This window comes from Leptidea sinapis, chromosome 15, assembly GCF_905404315.1.
Source record: "Leptidea sinapis chromosome 15, ilLepSina1.1, whole genome shotgun sequence".
Taxonomy (NCBI): Eukaryota; Metazoa; Arthropoda; class Insecta; order Lepidoptera; family Pieridae; genus Leptidea; species Leptidea sinapis.
This window is the reverse complement of record NC_066279.1, coordinates 13869797-13896942: the sequence shown is the minus strand read 5'-3', so window position 1 is coordinate 13896942 and position 27146 is coordinate 13869797. Positions and strand designations below refer to the sequence as shown.

Sequence of the window (27146 nt, the reverse complement as noted above, 5' to 3'; positions counted from 1 at the left end):
TGTGATTTTGATTTGTAATTATCTTGAATTTCTAACGTTGTTCTTAAATAACGTTTGACAACCCTGAAATGTACTTCTTACATGATGATTAATAAAATTATTAATGAAAGATGATTTAAAAAAAACTCGTTTGTCCTCCTATTCCATAAAAAAAAAATTAGCCTTAGACCGCGCGGCCAAACTGACTTAAAAAAAATATTTATATTTATTTAAGCAACTGTTGTGTAATAAGGGGTATTAAAACATGAATGTGGGTTTATCTTTAATTTAACTTTAATATGATAATAATATCACATGAAAGTTTTAATACCTAATTATCAACAGTTGCATACAAGACTTTATTGACACCCATGATATGAATTCTCTATAAAAGATTCTTAAACAGCTTACTGCTAACATTAAGCCAGTCCTAGTAACCATTACATCATCCAAACGAGTGTTGTAATGAAAATGGATGATGTAATGTTGTACTGAATTTCATTACGACACTCGTTTGGATGATGTAATGGTTATTAGCACATTGGGTGTTTTAATGTTGGCAATAATCTAAGGATCTATTTTAGGATCTTTAACCTCCTTTTTGCTGCCGTTGCCATAAGGCAACGGCATGAGACCACCGTACCACCACTAGTACTCAGTTATTTGTTTAACACACAAGACATTAATAGAGAATTTAAAGCATGGGTGAAGATAAAATTAATGATACAACTTCACCCCTATAACTTGTAATGCGACATGAGCGATAAATGGCCGACAAAATTTGAGGCGATGTAATAAAAGTTTCACCTTCAAACACAACTCATTTATTAAAACTACTTGATTAAATTATTTACATTATATTACATTATAAATAAATAAATAAATTATTATGCTTCTGTCTCCAATTCTGCTTCTATCTCTTCTGGACTTCGAAGGTCTATCGCAAATCTCTTCTTTAAGCTTGGAGGCTTCTCGTTTAAGTCTGAAAACGGACAAAGCAGAATTAAAAAATATAGACCTTAAAAAACTGCATAGGGTAAGTGATCCAGCTATGAACCAGGTAAATTTCAGAGCCATATAACTTTTTAGTTTTTAAACTGCGCAATCGTGCACTTAGCTAAGGAATTTAACTGGTTTTGAATTTAGTTTTTCTATACTATCAATATTTTTTCTGTCACAATAGATTTTGTGAAAAATAGGAATTGGTTCATTGTGGACTTCTGGGTGTACACATTGAGCTATACTATCTTTTACAATGATCGGATCATAAGAAGAGAAGGATACTGCGTCACTTTTCATAGTATTAGTGAGTGTGAAATGACAATATTGCATGTATGAAATATGGCGGTGGTTCAATGAATCTGTCTGGCTCACAGTAGGACAAGTGACCCTACCTCTAGTACTTTATTAGTTGGTTTTTTATTTAGTTATTTCATTTGTTTACTTCGTGAATTTATTTATTTGAAAAATTTCGCTAACAAGGTATGTACACTAAAATATCCCTACTAATATTACAAATTTGAATGGTAGTCGGCCCCCGCCCGAGGAGGTACGCGACTGGCAAATAGCGCCATCCTTGCTAGATGGTCGTTCCAGCTGGAGGCTCCACGCGGTGGATTTGCTGCCGTGGAGGTGCTCCAGCCCGTCATTGTCGAGTGGGTAGGGCGTCAGCACGGGGCTTTTTCCGTTCCTTCCGACTGACGCAGGTACATTCCGAGCGCGGCTGCTTTGAGAAGTACCTGCACTCGGTCGCTAGGAGGGAACTGAGACCCATCTGTCACCACTGCGACTGCAGTGAGGACTCCCCTCAGCATACCCTGGCAGTATGCCCAGCCTGGGTAGTGCAGCGCCGGGCCATCATTGGAGAAGATCTCTCGCTGCCGGCCGACATACGCCCCATGGTCGGCAGCGAAAGACATTTTACCGCGGTCACGACCTTCTGCGAGGACGTCATCTCGCAAAAGGAGGTGGCGGAGCGTGCTGCTGCACCGGGCGACTGAGGGGCGCGTACATGCACCTCATACCGACCTGAGTGTGGCCGAGGTTGGACGGGACGGGTTTACCCATCCACCCGCCTGGTTGAGAGTATTTATAGAAGGTGGTGCCCGCGCTCTTGCGAGCAGGTACCAGAAGGAGAACCGGATGTGTGCTAAAGCCGCTTTTCCAACTATAACCATAACTTTGTAGGCTGATGATACTGAACTTACCGAATATTGGCCCCTCCTTATATAAAATAAACCCTTGTCGTATCGCCCTAGAGACACTGCACAAGGAACTTTGATTGTATGCTATGGGGTAGAAGTAGATTTATGTGATCTGATCAATAAAAAGTGACTGAACAATATACCTGGTGAGACTTGCATTTCCTTGACCCTGCGGGAGTAATCTTGGAAGGCAGCAGCCAGTGAGTATGTTAGTCGTCTGGCAGCGTTTCTGTAACGATACACGCACAAATTGAATTAATGGTGGAAAAAATGACAAATATTTATGACTTATCTTTTTAACCGACTTCAAAAAACAAGGACGTTCTCAATTCCTCGGTTTTTTTATGTTTGTTAGCTCTGAACTTTCAACTGTGACTGAGAACTGATTTTGAAAATTCTGTTTTTATTTGAAAGCTAGTGATACCCATGTGATGATATTTCAATTTGGTCCAGGTCTGACAGCGGAATCCATGAGAAAACGATAATAGAGAAGTCAAAAATTTTCTATGAGTATGTGCGGAACAAATGGACGAATAACTAGGTTCTGACTATGGCATCCATGACAAAGTAACGGAACTCTTCAATTTTTTGGAGCAAATTAACGATAGTTGGCCAAATCATTTTACTCTATCCGGATATTTGAGTCACCTTTCGTAACGTCGTTATGGTCAAGTAATTGTCGTAGTCAAATATGATGATCAATGGAACTCTTTAATGAATTACAGTAAGGATGCGATCAGTGGCAGAATTTTTAACTGTCTGTAATCAAATTGCAATGCACTTACGTTGATTGCTGCTTTGCAAAATTAATTAGGTGTACGCATAATTAGACAAATTATAAGAGCACTCCAGATTGAAAAAAAAATACAATTACAAAAAGACATGAAAAAAGACTATTCCAAAATAATAGATATAATACGCACTAAAAAGTAAAAAAAAAAGCATATTTTTATACAATCTTATTTATTAATTCAAATTCAAATATTTTAATTCAAAATAGGATGTGACATCACTTATTGAAAGTCAAAAAACTACCAACCATTCCAAAATGAATGCCTCAGGCCTGAGAAGAATGGGCGCAACAAACTCAGCGGGCTTTTTTTTCACCAAAAATATGTTTTACAATTAAAGTAACATTTACAATGTAACACTGTACAATTAAACTTATTATTTAATAGCCTGAGGGCGGTCGCTCCATTGCCAATCTGTGGTATCATTAAGAAAGTCATTTATGTTATAGTAACCTTTCTGTTTTAGTTACAATTATTGAAATTAAAAAAAAATATTTTGGGTGCTGTGTGTTTCTTTTTTATGGAATAGGAGGACAAACGAGCGTACGGGTCACCGCCGCCCACATTCTCTTGCAACACCAGAGGAATCACAAGAGCGTTGCCGGTAGTTAAGGAAGGTGTACGCGCTTTTTTTGAAGGTACCCATGTCGTATCGTCCCGGAAAACCGCACTGTGGAGGACCTCCACACATCCAGATGGTGGGGATGATATCCTAACCTGTGGCGTGTCGAGCGAAGGTGGAATCAGTGGTGTCAGCCAACTATGTACATAGTTGTAGGTGAGATGTGGCAAAGATAGAGGCGAGGGTAGGGCCGCGGCGGGAGGACACCGATTACGATTACTTCATAAAACCACGCCCTCATCTCTGACACAAATCCCACAGTCCGTCACAATAACATTATCATTTCGATGATTTTATCTCACGTTTTTATTCAACTTATCGTTTCGCTACTCGAGAATTCTTAGGGCTGATAAGTGATGACCGATTTCTCAATATATCACACATCTAGATAAATAAAATGATAGAGGTTTTCATCAGAAGGAGGCATCACGGAAAAACTACTGGAAAGATTTCCTAATTTTATTTCTTAGACACTTGGACCTTATCTAAAAAAATATTGAGGTATCTTAATGCAATATAAAATCAAATTTAAAAATCTTTATTCAAAATAGGATATGATATTACTTATTGAAAGTCAAACACCCATTCGAAAAAGTATGCCTCAGACCTGAGAAGAAGATCGCAAGAAACTCGACGGGCTTCTTTTTTTCATAAAAATATCGTTACAATATAGTATCGTAAAATAAAACTTATACTCGGTAGGTGGAGTATGTCTTTTGTGGGGCGATGTACCTATATTATTTTACAACAAGATCTCAGAAAATGTTCAGAACAAAAGTATTACGTTATTCAAAAGAATTGTTAGAAAAAGTTTGTGTGGTATAAAGGTTACTATAATATAAATGACTTTCTTAATGATAACACAAATTGGGAATGGAGCGACCGCCCTCAGGCTATTAAATAATATATTTGATTGTACAATTTTTCATCAATAAATATGTTATATTGTAAACATATTAATTGATGAAAAAAAAGCCCTTCTGAGTTTGTTGCGCCCGTTTTTCTCAGGCCTGAGGCATTCATTTTGGAATGGGTGGTAGTTTTTTTGACTTTGAATAAGTGATGCCACATCCTATTTTGAATAAAACTTTATTGTTTAGATTTATTTTATGATCAAGTATCTTTTAGTATTTTATTTGATTAATATGAGAATTACACATAGAATTGAATTTTTACGTTGGATGGTTGGTATTAGCCTGAACAATGCAAAGAAAAATATACCTTGACTCACAGACAAATGCGTGACATTCGAACGGATTCAATCCCTTCACATCAGCATTGTCTTTGACGATTATCATGGAGAAAACCCTGGTGTAGACCAGGTCTTGTACACCGTATGAGATGGACTCGATGTTGAAGAAGACAGCCATATGCTCCATGTCGTCTCGTCGCTGAACGGTTTCCAAGTGCACACCGTCTACCGTGATGGTTAGTTTCACTATTGGCAGCGTTTCACCTGGAAATATGTAAATAATAATGTAATACATCATTACATTTTATAAAACAACATCCTCCACCGTGTCTGTCTGTTCGCGATAAACGCATTAGCTACTGTACCGATTTTAATGCTATTTTGACCAATGGATAGCGTGATTCTCGAGCAAGGTTTTAGTATATAATTTGTTACGTTTTTCTACACAGCGATATTTGTTGGAGATGTCGGGAAAAATATGCCGTCTGGGAGATTTTTAACGAAATCGATCGAAATCGAAAAAAAAACACATTGAGATATATATCTAAATAATGTATGGAGAAATTGTCAATTATAAAGCGGTAATCTAAAAGCTATATACACAAATACGATAATAATCCTTATCATTTAATTACTACATATTATTATAAAATCGTTCAAAATACGTTTTTGTATAATTTTAAACTCATTAACTTTGATTCCACATTTCCGATGGCTCTAGACCACTGACCTGTATAAATACCACTGAACAGGCTGTTCCATATGCTTAACAGATTTTTTTGTGCCTATTTGAAGCGCCACTCGCGAGCGTACAGAGAACTAAGTTTGACGTTTAATACAAATGGCTGCGAGAGATGCTTATGCTCTGAAGTATTAATCCATTATGAATTTATTTCGGTCGTTTTCCGTGTTATTTATACTTCAGGAATCAACGTAATAAAGTACTCAACTACTTTTTTTTGTAAATAGTTTTCCTATCGATTTTTGTTTAGCTGAGGTTGTCATCACTAGTGTTAGAACCACAGACTCTCGCTACATGGCTAACAGTGCCAAAATGGCGAATATCAAACAGGCACAAAAGAACTTTGACAGCCGCCATTCCAGTGGTAAATAGTTGAAGGTATCAACATGCCAAATTATATTAAATTATGTACATAAGTTATTATGCACTAAGCAATATAAGTGACTTTAGTTTTCTAACTATCCCACGGGAACTCTTTAATTTTCTGAGATGAAAAGTATTTAAAGTTTTCACCGGCAATTTAAGGAATCAAGAGATTTATTATAAGTATAGATAATGAGAATAGCCTTTAGTAACAAGTTTTAGATTTACATTGAGTTTGCTGTGTTAGACATCGGCACAGATTGCCTTCGCATAGGCCTCCCCCAGGCTCTTCCAGTGTTCTCGGTCATGACATAATCTGTTCCACGTCATACCAGCGGCATCTTTTAAATCGTCGCTCCATCTACAACTCGGTCTCCCTATCTGTCTTTTTCCTTCTCTAGGATACCATTCTGTTACTATTTTGGCCCATTTCTCTTATTTGCCTCGTCTAAGGTGTCCTGCGCATTGCCATTTGAGTTCAGTAATAGTTTGTGATACGTCTGCAATGTTTGTCCTTTTTTTTATTTCTTTTAAGTTTAATCTATCACTTTTCTTAACCCTTAGTATACAACAAAGTAATATAGAACATATAAATAAAGAACCTACCTGGTGGTAAGGCTTTGGCGGCTGCTACCATCAGATCAACTGGTTTTCTTGTGTGTTTGATGCCCCATAGTCCTCGTGCGTCACTCTGACCTAAATATTTTACCTGCAATTATTATATTTTTGTTAACTGAAGTCTGAAGAATTATAACTTTTATTAACTGAAGTGGGGACTTTAATTGAGATAGGAGTACAGATAAGTGTATATATAGCCTATAGTCTTGCAGCAGAAGATGAATCACAGGAGGCTTGACTGTCAGGTCTTTTAGGTAGGTGCCTTTTTTGATGGTACCCTTAATGTATCTACTTGGAAATACGTGGGAGGAATCTTTACCATTTAGAGGCTTCTTGCACCAGTATAAAGGCTTGTTTGCTGTACATTTACTAGAAACTGTGATAATCATAATATTAGCCCCAGGAAGAAATATATATGCCTACTTCTCGTTAGACTCGACTTACGGCCGTTTTCAATAATTTATCTACCCTTAGTTTAACTTACGGATACATTTCTGTCACCGTTTAATGACAAGATCTAATCTATCCATAGTAATGTCTAATACATTTATACTCCAATGGTATCTGTCAATAGGTTATTGAAAGCATAAAAGGATAGATTTGTCTACGTCTAGTAAGTTAAACTAAGGATAGATAGGTTTTTGAAATCGGCCGTTAGTAAATCCTTTGTTGGGTATATGCTTTTACGTTTTAAGCAACTGTTCGCTTTAAAAACTTAGTCGGATAATATTTCTTCGCTACTAATTCAAATCACTGCACGTTTGATACTAAACTAAATTTCAATTTTTACTTAGGCATCCCCATATTTGAAGGAAGGAGACCCGTCACACGACACCGCCGCAAGCAAAGCCATTCAGTGAGCATGACGAACCATGTTAAAGCATACCATCGATTGAATCTCTTTTTTCTTATCGAGATTCGCTAGGCTGTATTTTACTTTTGACTTTTTTTATGATGGTTAAACAGCGACGTCTGGTGTTTGTTATATTAATTAATTGATATCTTAGCCATTTAAAATGTAGACATTAATTGTTACGTAAATATGTAAGTATTACAATGGGAAATGAGTTTGATAACGTTAATTACAATTTCGTGACTAGCTATTGTCTGTTCGAATGTTAGGTAACAGCATTTGGAGCGTGCAATGTTGCTATTTTGAATTAATTGTTGAAATTATAACGTTTTATATTATTCGTGTTATGTTGATATGATGTTAATGCTTTTACTGCATGATTCCAGAAAATATACAAACGAAATGTGATACGAAATTCAATACAGTTATTGAAAAACGTTTATGTTCTAATGGTTACTGACATAAATATTTTTTTAATGATTTATTTATTTAGTACTAGCTGACCCAGCAAACGTTGTATTGCCATATAAAGTAATAAGAATAAAAACTTAAATTTTTTTTTTACCCCCGGAGAAAGTTCAGACGATATAAAGATTCTAATTAGTTATTCATTTTAACGATTCTTTCGGTTTGATTTGTGAACGACGGGGGACACATCAAAGGAAAAACAAAATTGTTGTTTTTATTTCATTTCGAAAATTTTCATATTATTCACCTTTTAAACCTTCTCTGGACTTCCACAAATAATTCAATCGATCCAGCCGTTCTCGAGTTTAACTGTTAACGAGTGCGAGACTAACGAACAATTCATTTATTATATATATATATATATATATAGATTATGATACACTATTGATATCTTATACTAAACATTAAATAATTTTCCAGAACTTATAACTATTGTTTGAAGTGTAACATGTATTAAAGTGTAGATATATTCACAAATACTCGTTAGTAAATACATGAAATATTGAAAGTTATTGAAAGACCCTTTATTATATCGGAAGAATTATTTGGTTGCACTTTTTTATATGTTTCATTAGAATGAAGATAGATTCAGAATGGATTACCGTGTTCTATTTATGACGCCCAGCATTTTCGAAGCCAATTTCGCTTTACCTTCCAGATGACCGGGAAATTAGTAATTCGTCAAGATTTCGAGACCCAGTATTCCGATACTAAGCGGGACTTTAAAGGAAGGTGTTGTGGAAGAGCAGTGAAACGACAAAAATGTTTTTTTTAATGATAAACGCGCAAACTTATGTATGTTGATATCCTTGAAGGTTGAATTCGGCGGCATGAATCAGGTGATACAGTAGTTTTTTTTATTTATCTTTTTTATATAATGTACTTACATAATGCAACTATACTGTAGTTATATTACTGTTGCGTCTGTAATGCATTGCCTCGCGTGTATTAAAATTGTCATTACGGTCCGAGTTAAATTAATTAACCTCTGTTGAACATTGCTAATGAGATATATTCAATTCAAAGTATGCACTTAGCTGTAGTTTACATAAATTATAGCATGAAAAATCTGTTTCAGCAAACTGAAAAATATTTTAAATATTGTAAGCATCGTTCGTTTTATAATGCATAGGTATGACATTTAAAATAAAATACAAATTAAACGTAGTCTTCTCTCGTAGATGTTGTCCGATTCTCAGACCTACCCAATATGCACTCAAAATTTCATTAGAATCGGTGAAGCCGTTTCGGAGGAGTTCAATGTTTAACACCATGACACGAGAATTTCATATATTAGATTAAGTTTTTTTATGACAATAAGAGACGAGACGAGCAGGACGTTCAAATGATGGTAATTGATACGCCCTGCCAATTACATTGCCATACCGCTCAGGATTCTTGAAAAACACAAAAATTCATAGCGGCACTACAATTGCGCTCGTCACATTGCCCAGTAATTTCACTAGCTACAGCGCCCTTCAGACCGAAACACAGTAATGCTTACACATCACTGTTTCACGACAGAAATAGGAGCAAAGTGAAATGAAAAAAAACTTTATTTATTATAAACTAGCTGACCCGACAGACCTGATCTGTCAATATAATTTAATGATGTCATTATTCGGGAATAATGTAGTCTAAAGTCATCGGAAATGTGTAATCAAAGTTAATTGAGTTTAAAATGATACAATAATGTTTTTCTGAATGATTTTATAATATTATGCAGTAATAAAATGGCAAGGATTTTAGCATTGTGTTTGTGTAAACACCCTTTATATTACCGCGTTATAATTGCCATTTTTTTAAGTATTAAAATGTATAAAGGACGTGATTCTTAAGAGATAGACATATGCCATCTTAGAGGTTTTTATTGACCTATTTATGATACACATTTTCACAATACATTATTTGTTATATCTCGAAGGTTTTAGACAGCGTTTTCGTTGAAAGCTCCCAGGCGGCTTATTTTTTTCCGACACCTCCAACAAATATCGTTAATGTATACTTACTAAATCTAACCAAATTATATACTAAAACTTTCCTCCAGAGCAATCTATCCATTGGTGAGAATAGTATTAAAATCGGTGTAGTAGGTTTTGAGTTTACCGCAAACAGACGCGGTGGAGGACTTTGTTTGTTTCATAATAATTATGAGTGAGTATCTGCACCCGGAATTGGGTTGCAATGCCACATGTGAAAAAATATCATTTATGCATAGATTTTTGTGTACGACAACCATTAATCAGCTAAGTCATAAAATCCTATAATTATCTGTGTTCTGTTATAAATAAGAATTGTGAATTCATTGCTTATTTGTTTATAATTGTAATTAGATTACTTTCGTATAAGTAGCTCGATTTAATAAAACATACAATGTTTTATAGATATACTAGCTGACCCAGCAAACGTTGTATTGCCGATATTAAAATCGCGTAAAAAAGTAACTGTTGATCGTAGATGGGTGAAAATTTGAAGTTGTATGTATATTTAAAAAAAAATGTCGAAAAAATTAACATTTAGGGGGATGAAAAATAGATGTTGTCCGATTCTCAGACCTACCCAATATGCACGCAAAATTTCATGAGAATCGGTCAAGCCGTTTCAGAGGAGTTCAAAGTTGAACACCATGACACGAGAATTTTATATATTAGATTTAAACCACTTAGAGACTAGTCTCTAAGTGGTTTAAATAATCTAAGTGGTTTAAATATAAATTAATAAAAATCTTATTTTGGAAATTGAAAAATAGAATAATTTTACTAAATTAATGTATTGTCATCGGTCCTCGATAAATCTACGAAGTTTGAACGAAATCTGGCCGTTTTAATTGTATCAAAATTGCGCCCAAATGAGTCGGTTACAAACAAACAAACAGGTGAAGCTAATAAAAAGCGTGTAAAAAGTGTTAAGTGGCATGTATGTATATATATTCCAATAAGATTCTAATAGATATTTCTGGCCAAGGAATCGTCACGGGTGTCAGGTAAAATAGATCACTCTATCAAAGTCTCACCAAAATCTCATCAATGGTTTCAAAATGCATTGAGGACACATAAGCTATACCCGGTATGCGTTGTAATGGCACGAATACCTACTTAAAGCAATAAACACGCGAAAAATTAGTTTTTTGGACCACGAATCGATAAGGGCATCACCAGGACACTCTACCAAAGTTTCTTTCCAATACTATGTGAATGGTTTCGGAAACATACAAACATTAATTTTTATTTATAAGAAGAGGAAGTTAATCAGATATAACAGGCATAGATTTTAGTGTAAATTTTTGTTCTCTATGGAGAGCGATATATAACTAAATTATACACATTAGATTGCAAACAGATTAGCGTATTATAATTTGAAGAAGTTTTGTGTTGGCGAGTGCCCACCGGTTCAAAGAATGATTGTGCACTTGAACAAATAGTGACACTAATACATCCGGCCTTGAAAACAACATATCAAGCCACAGTAGTAATAAATAAAATAAAAGTTAGAATAAATATTACAAAAAAGCCATAAACATTTTTTTTTTCAAATCAAATACGCCACAATTTAGGCTATCATCCTCACCATTTGGATGTGTGGCGGTCCTCCACAGTTCAGTTTTCAAGGAGCTTTCTTCCACGTACTACAAAGCTGTGGAATGAGCTTCCTTGTGCAGTGTTTCCGGGACGATACGACATGGGTACCTTCAAAAAAAGCCCGTACACCTTCCTTAAAGGCTGGCAACGCTCCTGTGATTCCTCTGGTGTTGCAAGTTGCGGCGGTGATCACTTAACACCAGGTGACCCGTACGCTCGTTTGTCCTCCTATTCCATAAAAAAAAAATACGTATTTTTCTCCCAATATGTAGTATAGTTACAATAGTACAGCAATACTTATTAACTACAGTTGGGAGACTGCTATGAGTCTCCTAACTAATTATATCATTGCTTTTTTATATTATTGAAACTAATTATAAAATATGTTTGTGTGTGTATACATTTGTGCATGATTATGAATGCTTCCAAGAGTGTGTCATTCTCTTTTCAGTTTGTCTGTGTGTTCAGTTTGAGTAAAGATGTTACATATTATATGAACCTATATGTATCTCTATTTATTTATATTATAGTAACATTGGGGCTGAAAGATTTTCTTTTTCATCATAATCCTGTTTAAGTTGCCATATTATTAATTAAACATTAGTGTAGGTATAACAAACAATTACAGGTCTCTTTATATACAGGGTGGCCGAGAAGTTGACGTCCAAATCTAAAATTTGAAAGCCTCATGGTGATGAGTATCCGAGTCACCCCTATGTATGTTCTACGATTTTGCGTAGTTTAGGAGATAATAATTTTTTCCCCTTTATCCGCTTTTTTCACCTAATTGTGGTTTAGGACTAATTCTAATTTTTTGGACACTTTTAGTTAATTTTATTGTTGATAATTATTAACTACAGTTGCAATAACCACATAAGAAACTATGAATAGTTTAGACAATGCGGAACTAGTTTAGAATTGAGTCGTAAGTTCAAGATAACTGCTCCAGTTAAATTCATGAAAATGTTCAAAGTATCAAAAAAAATGGGTAGCCTATGGCTTCTAACTATTTTTAAAAACTTCTCAGAACATTGGTCAATAAAATGAGCCAAATTCAAATTTTAGCTTTGGACGTCAGTTTTTCGGCCACCCAGTAAACAAAAAAAGTAACTAATGAATATTCAACCAACTTACGTTTTCATAATATCTGTAGTTTAATAACATTATAAGAACCATATGCGTATGAATATGAATGTTATATTTATTAATATATGTTATCATCGGTTATTGTGTTTTTATGTGTGGATTTGTATATGAAATTATTAGTTTAATTCTGCTTTCGTACCCAAATTATTTCGTATATACTGTATTCATTTATATTTTAAATAATTCTTACTTGGAATGTTATTGGCAAGTCGCTGACAGTGACAGGTCCCTCTTGGTCGGCCATCTTGAAAGATTACGTCATTACGGCATCATCTGAAAAGATTTAGAAATATTTTAAAATATCTCTCATATACAAATATACCTCCTGAAGCTCTCTGCCCAACTTCCTTTGAAATGTTTGCTCTTCCTAGTTTTAAGGAATACGATTAAGTTGTAAATGTCACTAAATATAATATAATTAATAATTAAAGTAATTACATATATTTGTGTATGTTCTTTATAGTTTAACAGAATGTTTAAAGAAAGTTCAATCTTAGTACCGATCACTACCGTTAAAATTAGAAACCAATACTCTTAGCTTGGTAGTTAACTTTAACGTGATATTGGCTAAAATTATGGTGCATCTTCCACAAAAGTTACACTAGGAAAAAAAGAATAGAATTGAAATTCGATAGCGTGAAAGTTTTTATCAATGACACACCCAAAAACGGCATTAGTTTTACGCACAGATAAAATTATATAAAATATACAAGCTAGGATATCATCCCCACCATCTGGATGTGTAGCGGATCTCCACAGTGCGGTTTTCAAGTAGCTTTCTTCCACGTACTACAAAGCTGTGGTACGAGCTTGCTTGTGCGGTGTTTCCGGGACAATACGACATGGGTACCTTCAAGAAAAGCACTTACACCTTCCGTAAAGGCCACCGACGTTTCTGTGATTCCTTTGGTGTTGCAAGATAATGTGGGCGACGGTGATCATTTACCACTAGGTAACCTATACGCTCGTTTGTCCTCCTTTACAATAAAAAAATCCATAAAGCATTGTCATTTTATGCTATATTCTGAAGTCCTCGCAGTCGAAGTCCATTGACTTCTTCTTGAAGTTTTATACTGTTTTGCCCAGCTGATACAACTTAGGGATGATGTTTGGAGCATGCGTATACAGCATAGCAAGAGGGTCAGACAGAAAACGAAGAGTTGCAATAAGGGTTTTATTGCTCATTTTAACAGATTGGAATGAATATAAAAATATATAATATAAAACAATAAATAGTAATAAGTAAATTGGGAGTGGGAGGCTCCTTTGCACAGGATGTCGGCAAGATTATGGGTACCACAAAGGCGCCTATTTCTGACGTGAAGCAGTAATATGTTATTTTGTATTTATCTGAAAGGCGCCGTAGCTAGTGAAATTACTGGGTAAATGAGACTTAACATCATATGTCCCAAGGTGACGAACAATTGTAGTGCCACTCAGAATTTTAGAGTTTTTAAGAATCCTCAGCAGCATTGTAATGGGCAGGGCGTATCAATTAGCATCATTTGAACGCCCTGCTTGTCTGGTCCTTTATTATAATAATAAAAAAATAACTTTAATTTTAAGAACAGAGTTTCCGATTTTAAACATATTGGTACGAGGTAAGTACCAGTAAGTACCCAGGAGTAGAGTCAATAGTTCTAATTATTACACCATTGAACTTTTAAGTCGTTTGTGGATATTTGAAAAAGCGATTGATCCCAAATTGTAAAATAAACTTAGATATGATGCACGGTATTGAAACATGTTCATGGGTGGCTGATTTTGTAATTTCCATCATATTATTGTGAGCGAAATCTTTATTCATAACAAAAACAAACTACACAGAATTATACAAGTGAAAAAGCGGCCAAGTGCGAGTCGGACTCGCCCATGAAGGGTTCCGTAGCAGCAAGTAACATAATATAAAAGTTCGTTGTAACGATTTATGACGTATTAAAAAAAACTACTTTCTAGATCCCGTTCAAATCAATTTTCGGTGGAAGTATGCATCATATATTGTTTTTAGTTTTCATTCAGTTCATTCTCTTATTTTAGAAGTAATAGGGGGGGGGGACAAATTTTACCACTTTGGAAGTACCTCTCGTGCCTTTTTGAAGACCTATCCAAGATGCTTGAGTATTAGTTCTAAGTATACGGAACTCCAAAAATTAATGTTTTTTTGTCTATTTTTGTTTGAAAATGTCAATTCGGTTCACAGAATACATCTACTTGCCAAGTTTCAACAGTATACATCTTATAGTTTCGGAAAAATGTGGCTGTGACATACGGACAGACAGACATGACCAATCTATAAGGGTTCCGTTTTTTGCCATTTGGCTACGGAACTCTAAAAAGAGTTCCAGAGGTTAGACAAAATATAAAAAATTACAAAAACAAAAAAAAACCATATCTAATATATGAAATTCTCATGTCGCGGTGTTTGTAGTTAAACTCCTTCGAAACGGCTTGACCGATTCTCATGAAATTTTGAGTGCATATTGGGTAGGTCTGAGAATCGGACAACATCTATTTTTCACCCCTCTAAATGGTAAGGGTGGTTTAAAAAAACAAACAAGTTTTATTTTCTTATTTTTTTGTCATTTTTTTTAAAATTTATTTTATTATGAGTCAGCGTTAATAAATACATACAACTTCAAATTTTCACCCATCTACGATCAACAGTTACTTACTTTTGTATCGCGATTTTAATATCGGCAATACAACGTTGCTGGGTCAGCTAGTAATAATGTAATATTTGCATAATATTATAGTGATTTTCTGAACTGATACCTACTAACGTAATAATTCAAATAGACTCAAGAATAAAGTTTTTAACTTTTTTTCGCAACTTGCCCGTTCGCCCCTCTCTTAATAAACACCAATAGCATTTGACCCTGTGTATCATTTCACCTTGTATTAAGTAATCCACCTGTCGTGTCAGTTTGGGTATCGGAAATAGGGTAACAGATGGTGTACCCCTCAGCAGGTGATGCTCAATTCATCAACAAACATTATTAAAGTACAATTTCTTAATAACCAAAACAAAACTAAGTTTAAGCAATATACAATAATGAATACGGTATTTTACCTAAATATTATGTAAAAATAAATTAATAAAAATAGTTTGAAACAACTAAAAAACACGCTTCGGTTGTAAAGATAATAATTGAAATTTAAAATTAACATCAATTCCTGCCTTGTTGATGATATATGAAAAAATATATAAAATAAGAAAAATCTTATTTTGCATATTGAAATATAAAATAATATTATCAAATTAATGTATTGCAATCGGTCCTCGATAAATCTACGAAGTTTGAACGAAATCTGGCCGTTTAAAGTGGGTCAAAATCGCGCCCAAATGAGTTACAAACAAACATACATACAGAAACGTTATAAAACTTAATTGTTTATAGGATTTATTAATGCTTGTGGCCACTAAGCCCAATACTTACAACAATAAAAATCAAACCTTTTTCTTACGTTCCGCTAAAGAACATGAGTGTATTTTACCATTCGAAATTTAAACCTCAAACCTGAGAAAGTCATTAATGTTGAACTCCAATATATATTAAAAACCATTACCACATATGAAATTTATTTATTTACGTGAATCGTGCTTACCTACATAGTTTTTGAAATTAGTTGTTGAACGGCATAATTTGCCACTAATTTGTCATACAAATATTTAATTGACTCAAACTGTTTGAAATATATAAACATTAGTATATCTACCTAAAGACTAAGTGTTCTTTTGAATTTCGTAGCACATTAGTTTTGTACTCATTCTGGGATCATGTAAAATCATATAAGTATATCACATACTATATAATACATGCAATATATAGTACATCGTACAATATTTTCTACGATGATGTGGAAGTCTTCGATCAACCCGTTATTAATCTTACAAATTCTGTAAACTAGGCCCCTTTGCTTAAATTTTCCTGTCTACTACCGTTGTTTAAGTTCATTTCACGCTTTCGTTCTCTTAAAGAATTTAAAGTTAAAATACCAACCGTAATAACTTCTCTAAGAATTTATTAAATATTTCACTAATTAATCTATAGAAGTTCTCGGCCCGAGGTGAGTCCTCTTTTACTCAGTTCATTCTTAGTATTGATAATTATGATTGAGGATTTTTTGTCAGAATACCTAAGTTGTAATTGCAAATTGCAAGTTAAATTCAAATTGAAAATCATATATTTTTAAAATAGAATGGACCAAGGTCCTGACTTGATATATTTAAGATTGTCGGTCCATCTTGTGGTGGGCCTACCAACACTGCGTCTTCCGGCACGTGGTCCCCATTTGAGGACTTTTCTGCCCAACCGGCCATCTTTCCTTCGAACATGCCACTTCAGTTTCGCAATCATTTGGGCTCTATGTCGGTGACTTTGATTCTCCTATGGATCTGCTCATTTCTAATTCCATCTCGCATGGAAACTCCGAGCAAAGCCTTCGTCATTGCCCTCTGAGCAAAGGTGAGCTTTCTCATCAAGTACAATGAGGAACCACAAATGGAGCAAAATAATTACACAATGGTACCCAAGCGAAAGTTAAAGAAAGAGAGGCGGACAACAAAATATATGGTATGATGGTATCAGGCAGGTTTCTGGCATAACATGGAGTAGAGTAGCCAGAGATAGACCAGAATGGAGAGGGAGGAGGCATTTGCCAACTGGCAAACGGACTTACAGAAAGTAAAAAAGCCACATATATGAATAATTTAAATTATAAAATACATATACAACAGTACAGTAGTATTACGACACATTATTGTATAGCTGTTGTCTGAATAAAAGTCTTTAATATCATAGAATTTAAATAGCATAGCATTTATACAAATAATTTAAGTTTTCTTTAGTGTTAATTCCGCCAATATTTCACTTTAAAACAATTCGACACGTGTTTCGCCTCTACACGAGGCATCCTCAGGACGTGTTGTCTCGCCAAAATCTGGCACGAGACTTGCAGTCTCGAATTCTTTGTTAAAATCAAGTATTGTACGTTAAAAACTACCACCTGTGCGAATATGTATGCCTCAGAACTGAGAAGAACATGCGCAAGAGTGGGCTATTTTTTTAACAAAATTATTACAATAATTAAAATTTTAAATAAATTTATTAAATAGCCTGAGATTTTTCGCTCCATTTACAATCTGTGCTATCATTAAGACAGTCATTTGTGTTATAGTAACCTTTACCACACAAACGTTTTTTAACAATTCCTTTTCAATTTCGTAGCATATTGTTTTGAACATTTTTTGGGATTATGCTGTAAAAGTATATTGCCAACAAAAGAGTAACTAACTCGAATTACCGTACAGTAGGCATAACAAGTTTATGTTTTATGTTATGTTCTTGGTGTCAATACTCAATATTATTATAAACAGTATCTAGATTTTCCGCTTGAGGACATAACATTAGATTTATCAAGAATATATTATAGAGAGGTAACAATTTCACAACATAATCCCAGAAAATGTACAAAGGAAATGTGTTGTGCGAATTTTTCGAAATAGTAATAATTTTTGACGTACGATAAGAGACATCATATCCAATTTTGAATAGAAATATTTGAATACTCCTACTACTCCTCATACTCGTCAGAAACGGTTTGACAGATTTAATAAAATTAAAATGTATATTTGGTGGGTCTAAGAATCGGTCTAAATCTTTCTTTATCCTGCAAAAAAAAATTTTTTTTTTATTTATTTAAATGGAATGCAAATTGTCGGGTCAGCTAGTGTAATTATAATATTACTAAAAACATCACTAACAATAAGCTAGGTATCAAAATGTCCCTGATTGAGCTAAGCTAATAATCATGTGCGTACCTTATCATGTTTTATCTTATCTAAACACGACATCATTAAAATTATATATCTATACATATAGTAACTTTGAAACCGTGCCGTGTCTATAGATTCAATATTCTACATTTATTATTTTTAAAAAAATGCACATTGCTGTTATCTAAGCGAAGTCTTAATTGGTTTAAGTATTTTTATCTGTGTCTCTATTCGTTTTAGTAAGATAATCCACTAGTCTATTTTGGCAATCCCTCTGTTTTTGTTTATATTTTATGGAAAAGAGCGTACGTGTCGTTAAGTGATCATCGTCGTCGAATTTCTCCTGCGACACCAGAGGAATCCCAAGAGCGTTGAGCGGCCTTTAAGGCAGTGTACCTGCTGTTTTTAAGGGTATTGTATCATCCTCTAACTATCCATCATTTAATCATAGTGGGGATGATATTGTAATTTGTGGCGTGTCGAAGATGAAATTTGGCGGCAGGAATCAGGTCAAAGGGCTCATAGAACACTCCCCGTGATAATAATAGAAAACACACAACGAAGCGACGTCTCTACGCAACGCCAGGAGATTGAGCCGTTCACAGAGCACTGTACTGCACCGAAAACTTGAGCAGCTCTGCGTTGCTCGCGATCTAATAGATATAACTGATACTGGGGTGAGGAGATGATAATATCCTAATTTATGGCGTTGTGTTGTGTGTAAGATGGAATTCGGCGGCAGGAATCAGTGAAACAGGTCTTTGGAACACTCTCCGTGATAGATGCGATAAAAGACACACAATGAAGCAACGTCTCTACGCAACGCCCAGTGATCCAACTGTTCATAGAGCACTGGGTCCCCAAATTTTTTTGCAGCTCTGCGTTACACGCGGTCAAATGGTTTGAGCTGATACTGGGGTGCGCCAAGCCAGAGATGACAGCAATACTCCATATGTGGCCGGAGCTGCGATTTGTAGATTTGTTTTTGTAGAGTGCTAGAATGTGGGCCGGCTTGAAGCCCCATAACCTCTTAAAGTCCCATTACGAACTGATGTTGCTGGTTATGTTATGTTATTGTCACGTCCTATGGTGAACAAATATATTTCTAAATCAAAAAAATCGATTCGTTTTAACAAGAAAATAAGACAACAGAATTCGCGTGAGTACAGCCACGGGTGCCCGCAAAAGAAAATAATCTTCTAACGCGTAGTTTAGTATGCATAAAGCGAATAAAGAATCAATTTTAAGGCAGCTTACAGAGAATATCTTTCACTTTGTATATAAATATGTAGCAGAAATAACAAGTCTTTTGCGTCTGTTTTTATTAAAATAATGTGTGCTTTACAGGCAACGTTTGGCTGAACACAAATTGATTGTTCATGTACTATAGCTGTGGATGTAGTGTTGTGTATTGTTGGTGGTAATTGTGATGTGACGGAGCGTCGGGCATGAATCTAAAATTATACATATTATGTTAATGTGAGTACAGATTATGTATCAGTGATGGGTCATTGCTAAATATAGAAACAATGCTTGTATATGACACTACTTTCTTTATATCACACATTCTCGGAAAGCCGATGTGACAACCAGGCCAAAAGTATATTAAATATTACCAGGTATGTAAAAATACGCGGGCGCTAAAGTTGTATGCCAATCTATTTAAAATGAATATGAATTTACTTCGGAAGAAAACTTTACCACACGTTCAAATAAAATAAGTTGTTGAAAACGATTATTAGCTTAATACCAAATACTGTCTGGCACTGGTCTTCAAAAACTGGTGTCTACTTGGTTACAGTTGGGTACATACTACACTGATTTTTAGTAACCTATTGTGTGACGTTTGGAGCTGAACTGAGATTTAGGAGTAAAATATATTTATATTTGTAACTCGTTCTTCATTAGCTTTTTTGTTTGTGTTTTTGATGAACTACGATATTGGTTATAGAATGGTAAGAGGCTTAGTTATCCTGTTTCCGCAAGTTTGCGTGCAGAGAAGTTCAGAATCTTGAGATGTTCGTAGACTCCTCCTTTTTTCATCCTCGACAAAACTTCATCTGCGTCTAAGGCTGTCAGTTACAACGATTGTGAAAAGTTGCTTATTTAGGGGTGTGTTGATAATAGATCTTGTCTGCTTTAGCTGATAAGTCGACATGTCTGTTTGGACGATAGTGCATTTATTGCTTCTTTCGATTCTCTGCAGATTTTGAAATTTCTAACCATCGAATATAGTTAAAGTAGTTGGCATGAGCACCGCACTGTAGAGGAATAGCCGACATCCAGATGGAGGAGATGATAATGATACCCTAATTTATGGCGTGTCGTTGTGTTGTGTGTAAGATGGAATTGGGCGGCACGGAATAGGACTTCCGAACACTCTCCGTGATAGATGCGATAAAAGACACACAATGAAGCAACGTCTCTACGCAACGCCCAGTGATCCAACTGTTCATTGAGCACTGGGTCCCCAACTTTTCTAGCAGCTCTGCGTTGCACGCGGTCAATTGGTTTGAGCTGATACTGAGGTGCGCCAGACCAGAGATCACAGCAATACTCCATGTGTGGCCGGACCTGAACTTTATAGAGTGCCAGAATATAGGCCGGCTTGAAGTATTAGCGTGCTCTATTTATGACGCCCAGCTTCTTCGAAGCCAATTTGGCTTTAAAAAAAAAAAAATTGTACATAGTATTCTGAGATTAAGTTTTTTTTTACGACAAATGTTTTTTTTGTAGTGATAACGAATAAATTGAATCTTGTAGGGGTTATACTGGACGAGGTTGATTTCACCCCATCCCGCGACCTTCTCAAGTGATGACTCCATAGAAGACATAAGTTCTATGCATGTTCCGATACGTAAAATGTGTAAATACTAAGTGAGCAACAAAAACATACAAGAGGATACAAAATACAGTTAAACAAGAAATTCTTTAACAGTGCAAAGGCTACCAGTAGAATACCTACTGACAGAAGTCAATACTGGTCTAAAAACTAAGGATGAATACAGGAAGTGTCTGACACAGCCAACTGAAGCGGGACTTTCTACTACACCATCGCCACCAACGCGGGGTTATAACATAGAAGAAAAAGCGAAAACTTTTAAATGGTGTAAAATGTTCACACTATTGTATAGTAATTAAGTTATTATAACACTGTAAGTTATCGAAATAAAAAAAATAAAGGGATTGTTGATAAATCCTTACTTTTAACTATATCTTAAAATAGAAATAAATACAATCAATGTTTTGTTTATGGTAAGAAAACAGATCGCAATAACATTGAATCAAAAAAAAAAATAAACGGGATGAATGTATTTGAAAATATCGCAAATATCAAAATATCGAATCTCAAAAAATATCGTATCCCACAGACGGCACGGCTTCTTGGAACTTGACAGATAACATTTTTTTTTATTTGTTTATTACATGCATACATATTTTTGTGTATGTATCTCAATATTAATGATTAAATCGCACGAATAAATAAAGATAAAATATGTAATTTATAAAAGCATATGTGAACTTTAATAAGAATGATTGTCAAGAATCAAACCCACTAACTACGAATGTTTACCGCGAAAATTTTAACTTCTGAACCAACCAATCCATGATAAAAATCAGAAGTTTATCACACAGGTGCAAAAATGGCTATGCTTAGATAATTATAGTACCTACTCGTACTATTACGTCAAATCTATTATCTAACTACGTCACTAGTCAAATAAATCATAATAAAAGAAATCATACCTTAAAAAAAACAAAATCACAAAACACTAAAACCTTTTTGTCAACTGGCTGAAACAAAAACCAATGCCAAAACACAAAAAAAAAAACCTTTAAAAACAATACGACCGAAGCGCACGCCGCTGTTTCACTATTGAGTGTTACGACTCAAAAATGAAAAATATGGTAGCATATTACGTGTGACCCTCAGAATAGAATACAATTTCCCTTTCTGTTACTGATTAATGCGCCGTAAGAGGGACGGAGGAGCTCATGTTATAATAGACGACACGTATAACACATACACAACTATACACAAACAATACTGAACTTTAATTGTTAGTAGATAAGGTATCGTTTATATCTGATAAAGATTTAGATTACTCATATGCTAGAGCACTTTAGTGATAAGAAATACAGGCTGTTGTAATTTGTCTATACTTTATGTTACAGTGATAATGTAGTTTTTATATTATGATACTTATATATCTAGATACAAGAAAATTTTATTGTTACTTCTGTAGAATACTTATTATATTTTTTTCAAATTAAATCATGCGTAGGTATGCTACAACATGGTTCGTCATGCTCACTGAATGGCATTGCTTGCGGCGGCGTCGTGTGGCGTGTCGCCTCCTTCCCTCAAATATGTGCGAAGGGAACGATGGCTGGTCCATGCGTCAACTCGTGAACGGGTGCTGTTTGTGGTGCCAGGTCGACCTGTTATAGTTAATAAATCATTGTATTTGTTGAATGAAATTACTAATTATGATAGTAATGACGACCATCATGTTCACGAAGCATCCTTACACAAACAATGAATTCAAGCTCTAAAGGTTGATGCGTCCAATATACGATAATTCATACAGTAAATTCTTAATTACTTTTTATGAAATAATGTATACTATTACAAATTTGTTATATTATGTATAACAGCCATAGTAAAATACTTTATTAGATTAAAAAGAGTGGCCTTATAATATGCTCTTCTCACGAGCTCAACTTTTTACGAACATATTTTTTTTTATGGAATAGGACGACAAACGAGCGTACGGGTCACCTGGTGTTAAGTGATCACCGCCACCCACATTCTCTTGCCACCAGAGGAATCACAAGAGCGTTGGCGGCCTTTAAGGAAGTTGTACGTGCTTTTTTTTTAAGGTACTCATGTCGTATCGTCCCGGAAACACCGCACAAGGAAGTTCATTCCACAGCTTTGTAGTACGTGGAAGAAAGCTCCTTGAAAACCGCACTGTGTGTGTGGACGATTCAAAATCGCTTCGTTTAAGCCTAATTGAATTAAGTTCATTTGACTTTGACTCTAATATATTTTCTTAGGGGGGCAAATAGGCACTAATCTTAAAATTGCCTTCTCGTAAAAGGAAGTTAGGAAAGTCATGCCACACTCCAAGTCCTTTCCGTGTTTAATCTTCTATACTAATAATAAAACTATAGAGCCGGTACATTCGATATTTTTTCCAAAAACCGATTGTAGGTGATAAAGGAAGTTAACTGAACACAAAAATACTAATAAAATTGTGTGTCTGTTTTTTTGTACTTGCTTGAAACTTTATATTTATCATTATTATTATTATTTATATATGTGTATTATTATATTAATATTTATATACTTTAACGTAATTTAAGCTGTATTTGATCAAAATCAGTCCACGGACAAAAACGTGTTGATTTTGTTTGTAAGGGTTTCATTAGAAATAAGCATTCATACAAATGCACCCTGTTGTACGTGAATGTAGTCATACAGTTAGGGCTAAGGTGTGTCAAATAACCAACAAACGACTCAATATCCACCAATATGAGGTTCATTTCACAGTAAATCATTCACGATTTTTAGTGAGTAGGTTATCTATCTCCATGGTTTTTATGTTTCATAATATTTGCATAGGTATGTATCCTTTAATTATTATACCTTATTATATGTGTTATGAAAATCAATTGTTATTGCATGCGTTTAAATCTTTTAGAATTTAATTTAAATGTCAGGCACTTGATTTAGACAAATATATCAATGAATAAAACTAATAATTTAATGGTTCAAATACTTAAAAGAACACCCTATGTATTCATTTTATATTGTCGTAGTGTGCGTGCCCACCTGTTTGAATTGTATTTGTGTGTGTAATTTGCTGACACATGCGATTAATTCTATGAATGTTACTCTACTTCATAATATAATTTATTTATTTTCTTACATATTAAATTTGTTAAAGAGTTCTGTGAAGTCAAAGGAAAAGGTGTGAAGAGGTTAGGTCAGTGACCTTAATATATCAACAATAGCAATTACTATTGTTGATCCAAGTATAATAATATAACCAACAGCTCATGTAGTAATTAACAGAGTATCTTATACTATTTTCAGTCATAGGTACTCACTAAAAGAAAATCCATTGCAGAATGTAGAACTATAATTAAATTTACAAAAATATTAAAAAGAGACATAATTATAAATTCAAAATTTGTTGTTCATAGCCAGAAGTGACTACTTTTGATATGTTGTCAGTAGTATTTTGTTTAAATGTTTTGTGAGATCAAATAGATCTTTCTTTTTTTCAATTACCATCTTCATATCGGAAAAGTACTGATAAGGGATGGTTAAATAGGCCTCAAATCTCTAAAGGCCGTACAAAAATACTAGTCAATTTATTACCTAATCTTTACGTTACAGTTGATTTGAAAGTATAATATATTATATACTGAATAAACCACCTAAAAATTCCCAGTTCAGTATCTGTGAGTGAATATCCTTTAACAACAAATTTCTTGCAAATTTTTATACATTTATAAGTAGAGCAACCTTCAGACAGTTCGAATTACACCGGTAGCGTCCACGCAACACCGCAGTATTCGGTATAGTGCACACTCAACCGACCGATACGGTTCATGGAGCACGTATGCTCCACTGGGTTAGGGTTCGATGCCCGGGTCAAGCAATTATAGGGCTTCGTGATACGATTTTTTATTAGTTTGTTTTAGCATTACATTTACTAACTAAAGTAAAGTAAATCATATTAATATCAGTCCCAAATTTTATATATTTTATTATTTGTAAGGTCACGTCTTTTGCACTCAAATCTGTATTCAAACAATACATCAAATATACTGATATGACGTCAGAAACCACAAGAGTTTTTGAGTGCAGTAGATGCAAAGTATGTACGTACCCGAAGACACAATGTTGGTAGGCGCCGCACAAGATGGAACGACGATCTGGTCAGGATCGCCGGAATACGTTGGATGAAGGGAGCGCAACACCGATCGTCGTGGAGATTTTTGGGGGAGGCCCTAGTCTAGCAGTGGACGTCTTCAGGCTGATGATGATGAATGTATATATATATAAATATATATAGAACGTCATTGAGTAAGTACATCATTTTTTATTAAATAACTAGTTGACCCGACAGACGTTGTTCTGTATATAATAAATAAAATAATGTTTTTTATTAATTTGTCAATAATATATCATAAAAACAAAAATTTTTTCGTAAAATATGCTCCCTGTTGTTGTAATGAAATTGTTTCACAGCAGAACTGTGAAACCGTGCGTCAATAAATTGTCTCATATAAAATATATCCATACAAAGCAAATATCGGACTACGGGGAATACATCAAAGGAAAACAAAATTTTTGTGTTTATTTAATTCCGAACACTTTCATATTTATTCACATTTTAAACCTTCCATGGACTTCCACAATTAATTCAAGACCATAATTAGCCAAATCGGTCCAGCCGTTCTCGAGTTTTAGCGAGACTAACGAACAGTAATTCATATATATAGATAAAATTAATTATCAACATTATAAAAAAATACATTATTATAACTATAAATAACAACCCGCCCTACGTCACCGCCATAAGCAATGACATTTAAGCGAGCATGAAGAAGAATACCACAAGAACTCAACTTAATAAAAAAAAGAATATGTGTTCTAGATACTCCACAGCTTGGTTTTACGTGAGTGAAAGTTCCTTGAAAACCGTACCGTGGAGTATCTAGAATCTAGATAATGGCGATGGTATCCTAATTTGTGGCATTTCGTGCGAAATTGTAATTCGGCGGCAGGAATCAGGTGAAACAGCTCTTCGGAATACTCCCAGTGATAAATAGAAAACAGACAAAGAAGCTAATTGCTTCATAGATATAGAATTCGTCTTGATAATTTTTTTCTTGTCTGGTTAAGGTACCCACCAATCACCATTTTTTTTTTCGTCAGCAGGTACGTTACAGATTCAGTGGGTATTAAATTAGTGATGTTTTAAAAAAATAACGCCTGAAAGTTTTTACAGCAATAATTATAAATGCGGTCACAAAGTTCCAAGACTATAACGCCTAGTTTAATATTATAGCAATAATTTAATTGCAGTTGTATTTACTAATTTAGTTCAGGTCTTATATAATATCTAACTCTACTCTGTGGTTGAGGTGACTTTCTATAAATTGCATATGAAATGTTAAATTGATTAAATTCTTCACTGTTTTATTCACAACTGGTCCGCGTGGACGCTATAAACAGCAAAAGTACTATTACTTATGTTGTGTAGTCCTCTTGTTTCTCTTCACTACATATCATAAAACAAAGTTATCTGCCACGTCTGTCTGTCTGTCTGTTAGCGATAAACTTATATACTACTGCACCGCTTTTCATGCGGATTTCACCAATGGATAGAGTGGATTCTTGAGGATGTTTTTGGTACATAATTTGTTAAGTTTTTGTACAAATTACCGATACTTACCAGGATGCTAACTGGGCTCTGTCGCCTAAACAAGTACCTCAGTGTGGTCGGTATCAAAAACGATAAAACTTGCACATTTTGCCTTGAGGCTCATGGAACGCCTCATCATCTCTGCGATTGCGGTCCACTAATACATAAGCGTAACACCATCCTTGGCGACTACACCCTACTCCCAGATGATGTTTGTAATACTCGCGTCAAGAAGATACTGCGGTTCACAAACGCGGCAGGGCTTGACGACGAGCTATAAGTATGAGAGGTGAACACAATAGTTCAATTTTGGACGTGGTGTTACTAGGACTCTTTAGGACTAGACAAATAGCCACTCATAATAATA

General features: G+C 34.7%; 2 protein-coding genes across 2 annotated transcripts in view; one reads left to right on the top strand and one right to left on the bottom strand.

The window, feature by feature from the left end:
• The window catches only part of LOC126968316 (zinc finger protein 675-like), a 288679-nt gene that overhangs the window by 180373 nt on the left and 81160 nt on the right, over positions 1-27146 (top strand). The gene's annotated exons all lie outside the window — the stretch shown is intronic.
• LOC126968355 (low density lipoprotein receptor adapter protein 1) lies at positions 788-22238 on the bottom strand. The gene is made up of 6 exons (XM_050813339.1): positions 22080-22238; positions 12747-12829; positions 6500-6602; positions 4818-5052; positions 2327-2412; positions 788-961 (listed from the first exon to the last, which is right to left on the bottom strand). Exons 2-6 carry the CDS (start codon positions 12798-12800, stop codon positions 867-869), a joined length of 573 nt encoding a protein of 190 aa, XP_050669296.1. The 5' UTR covers positions 12801-12829; positions 22080-22238; the 3' UTR covers positions 788-866.

What these genes read in the sequence shown, in the direction of transcription:
- LOC126968355 (XM_050813339.1), bottom strand. Translation starts at nt 12,800, where the DNA reads ATGGCCGACCAAGAGGGACCTGTCACTGTCAGCGACTTGCCAATAACA. An exon ending in CGCCAAAGCCTTACCACCAG is followed by an intron (nt 5,053 to 6,499) that starts GTAGGTTCTTTA and finishes ACATATTTCCAG; the next exon opens with GTGAAACGCTGCCAATAGTG. An exon ending in GGAAATGCAAGTCTCACCAG is followed by an intron (nt 962 to 2,326) that starts GTATATTGTTCA and finishes GTCCGTTTTCAG; the next exon opens with ACTTAAACGAGAAGCCTCCA.